The 4,000-nt window shown below is 49.5% G+C and overlaps 1 protein-coding gene across 1 annotated transcript; it reads left to right on the top strand.

The window, feature by feature from the left end:
• On the top strand, positions 302-2,613 carry LOC109132882 (uncharacterized protein At3g60930, chloroplastic-like). Its single transcript, XM_019245339.1, has 5 exons — positions 302-850; positions 943-1,058; positions 1,124-1,641; positions 1,729-1,856; positions 1,930-2,613. Exons 1-5 carry the CDS (start codon positions 302-304, stop codon positions 2,611-2,613), a joined length of 1,995 nt encoding a protein of 664 aa, XP_019100884.1.

Genomic DNA, 4,000 nt, shown 5'->3' with positions numbered 1-4,000 from the left:
CATGATTTGATCGTGGTGATGATGAGATTTGCCTTCCCGAACAAGCCCCGGGGCCCACTAGGTGGCGTGTTAGCTATAAGAGAAAGAGAAAACGGTGCGAGACCTTTCACTTCCCCAGGCAATCATTGCTCCCTGGTTCCGTGTATAAAGGTAAACTCACCCGACTTCTCCCTTCCACTTTTAATTCCCAGTTTTCTTTTTGTTTTGCTTTGCGATTTCTCTCTTCTTCGATTAGTTTCTTTGCTTTCGTCGGAAAGTTCTTCCACCTTCCTCCTCTTCCCGCAAATACTACTCGAAAAGTATGTCTCCTCCGAAATCTTCGTCGGGTAAAGCTGCGAAACCCTTGATTCCGGGAGTTTATGGCCCTCATCAGCCGTCAAACCTCTCAGCAGAGAACCTAGCTGAGGTTAGGGGGTCCACCGGGATTCCGCCGGAGGTCGAAATCAGGTTCCAGGAGGCTCACGAGTCCCCGGAGAACCCTCCTCCGGGGTACTGCTGTGCGTTCGAGATATTCTTCTCCGCGTGTGGTTTGTCGTTTCCCCTTCCTGAACTCATCGTGAAGATGATGTTCGAACTGGGCTTCACTCTTCCCCAAATGTGCCCGAACTTTGTTCGGACTGTTATGTGCCTTCAAACTCTGGGGGAGGAGTTTGACTACCAGCTGTCGCTGGCGGACTTCCTCCAGGTGTACACAGTGAAGACAGGTCGTACCAAGGGTACACTCTACGTGAGCCCGCTTTCCGGACTGAAGGTCTTTGATGACCTGCCCGAGAAGGACGAGAAATGGCGGAAGTCCTACTTTTTCTTCCCGGTCAACGAGTTCACTTTCAGCCACCGCACGAGCTCATACGTATTGAAGTGGACTGGTGTTCCTTACTAGGTCCGCGTTGAATGTAGTTTAGTCTTTCCGCCTCACTTTTAATTTTTTTTTTTTTTTTTTAGATCACTTCGAGCGCGGACTGCTTTGCCCCACATTCGCAGAGTTCTTCTCAAGATTCTGCAGCCAAGGTCAGATCGCTTGGGATTCTTTCTCCTGCGAAAGGATCAGGGCGTCCACGGCAAGGCTCGGAAGACGTTCTCTCGTTTGCTCTGTCCCTGTGAGCATTTCGGAAATGAACTACAGGGAAGAAAGGGCGTGCCGAATTGCCGAAAAAGAGGCGAAGAAGCAGATGGCAGCGGCCCTTGCCGAAGGCAAAGCTCGCATCCCTAACAAGAATTCCTCCAGCTCCTTCGTTCCCGAGGTGAGCGGGGCTTCCGCACTTCCAACTGGCTCTTCCGAGCTCGGTATGGAATCTACGAGGGCTCCTGCTGGTCCGCTGGCACCTCCCGTGATTGTCATCGCTGACTCTGCCGACGAGCCACGGGAGGTCGCGACCCCCCCAGTGATGAAGAAGACCTCTGCTGAGGTCACTTCTCAGCAAGCTGACTCATCGAAAAAGAGGAAGGAACCCAAGACTTCCTCCTCTTCGCGTGAGAGGAGCCGAGCCCGGACTGGCTCATTAGGGGACGAGCGAAGTAAATCTAGTTCGAGAGATAGGGGTCTCTCCTCGGAGAGGAGATCTACAGAGGCCCCACCGCCTAAAGAGTCCGGGGACTCCTCTGGAAGAAACCCTCTGAAGGAACAACGTCCTTTCGCCCGAGGTAAAACTTCCCCGAGATGCTCTTAATTTTATACCTTTGACTGTTCGATAGTTGATGACTAAAATGACTTGCTCAAAAATCTTTCAGCCCCTCCTGCGTCCCCAGCTGATCTAATGAGGAGCTACATTCGGCCCGGAGTTCGGATTCCAGCGTTTGCTTATATGACCGAGGTCAACCGTGCGAACTTCTTCGGCTTTGCGGACAAAATCGGCGAGGTAAATATACTTTGGTCTTTATTTTTGTTTCCTTCCATCATTTTATCTGTTTTTAACGAGCTGACTTTCCTAGCTAATGATCGAGTTTAACTCCTCGGTGGCTTCCTACGAGGATCAACTGTTCGCCTCCCCTTCATCTTTTGAGGTGAACCTTCTTCAAGAGAGGATCGCTGACCTGGAAGCTCAGGTAAAAGAGTACGCCAGGCTGGAGGCTAAGAATGCTAGCACCGTAGCAAAAGCCGAACAAATCCGAGCTCGGATGAAGAAGGCTGAAATAGAGGTGCTCGACCTTGGGGTTGCTAACAAGGACCTCCGAGGCAAACTGAAGAAGGCGGGGGACCTTTACTTCGAAGCGGCGGAGGACGCGAAGGCAGCCAAAAACAGGTTGCACAAGATCGAGCTCTGCAATCAGCTACCCCAAGCTGGCAACAGCTGCGAGATTGAGAGGGTGCGAAGGGAGGAGAGGCAGGAAATGAGGCGGACTCTCCGTCCTTTGGTCGAGGAGGTGAGGGTCACCTTCGAAGAGAGGGAGAAGCTAGCTCCAATCCAGATCCGAGCTGCTGAGATTAGGGCTAACCGGATGCTGATCGAGGAGATCTCCAGGGGAGAGATCCAAGACATGGAAGCCGAGCTCGGACTCCTAAAAGCTGACGAGGAGGAGGCAGACGAAAAGGTTTCGAAGGTAACTCCCCGTGACCTCGACCTCTCAGTATTCTCAGACCTTTTGGCGGATACGCCCGATCTCTTGTGCAGCTAGCACCCGCTAAGCGTCACAATCGACAAGTCCGGCACTAATCTCGGGCAAATGTCAAAGCAGGGAATGGACGATTTTCTGGCGAACACCAGGTCGGAAGGGGAGCTCGCAGAGATGGGCTTGGCCCTATCCGAAGAGGCGTCAGATCCCGCTCTCCCTACTCAATAGTTTTTATTTCAAGGTTGTTTTGGCACGGGTTGCCCCCATGTTTGTCGTATTTATTTTTAGACTTGCCTCAGAGTGCTTTGGTCGTGGTGACCACTCCGTTTTTTTTAAAAAAAATTTGTTTTTGCCATCCTAAATGCATACTTTATTTCCACTATCTTTGTTCGAAAAGATGATACGAGCAAAAATGAACACGAAGTGAGGACTTCGGTTTTAAGGGTTCGCAAAAACGACACCCTAACATTAGTATGGCTGAGTACGAAGTGAATACCTCGGTTTAGATTAGAATTTTGCGAAACTAAGCTTCGACTTTAATAAGCAAAGCTAAATACGAAGTGAGATCTTCAGTTTAGGCTTGCGAAGTTGAACCTCGGCTTTAAATGATATATACGAAGTCAGACTTCGGCTTTTTTTTTTTTTTTNTTTTTTTTTTTTTTTTTTTTTAGAACCATGATTAATAAAAAAGTTTAAGAAAACTTTAATTTTATTAATATGGATAGCTGGACCCGAAGTGGGCTGCCTACGTACCCTTATCGGGATCAAGCTTTAAACGTAGTTTGATACAAAAAAAAAGATTAACTGTAAAAGAGTTTCAAGTGTAAAGAATTCTAGGACCTCGGGACTGGTTTTCCCTCTGAATCCTCGAGCTGATAGACTCCATTTCGTACTTCGCGGGTAATTCTGTACGGTCCTTCCCAGTTAATTCCCAGCTTTCCTGCATTGAGCTCCTTGGTGTTCTCGTAGACTTTTCGGAGGACTAAGTCGCCAACTGCCAAGGGCCTGCTTCGGATTTTAGAGTTATAGTACCGAGCTACTGCGTTCTGGTAATTCTGGATCCGAACCAAGGCCTGGTCCTGACGCTCATTGATTGTATCGAGAGTATCCTGTAGGAATTCCTCATTCTCCTCAGCTCGGAGTGGGTTTAGCGAGGTACGGACTCCGAGCACTTCTATATCGGCTGGGACTACGGCATCAACTCCGTAAACCAGGGAAAAAGGTGTCTCATTAGTGGCCCGACGAGGTGTTGTTCGGATCGCCCAGAGGACGCCCTGCAATTCGTCCGGCCAGCGCCCCTTACGAGCATCAAGCCGTTTCTTCAAGTTGGCAAGTATGACCTTATTCATCGCCTCGGCTTGCCCATTACCTTGCGGGTAACGAGGAGTTGATTTATTGAGTCGAATTTTCCACTTCGCGCAGAACTCTTCGAACTTCGAGGAGATGAACT

The sequence above is a fragment of the Camelina sativa genome, chromosome 5 (genome assembly GCF_000633955.1).
Source record: "Camelina sativa cultivar DH55 chromosome 5, Cs, whole genome shotgun sequence".
Classification (NCBI taxonomy): Eukaryota; Viridiplantae; Streptophyta; class Magnoliopsida; order Brassicales; family Brassicaceae; genus Camelina; species Camelina sativa.
Note: the sequence above shows the minus strand (reverse complement) of the source record. Positions and strands in the feature narration are given on the sequence as shown.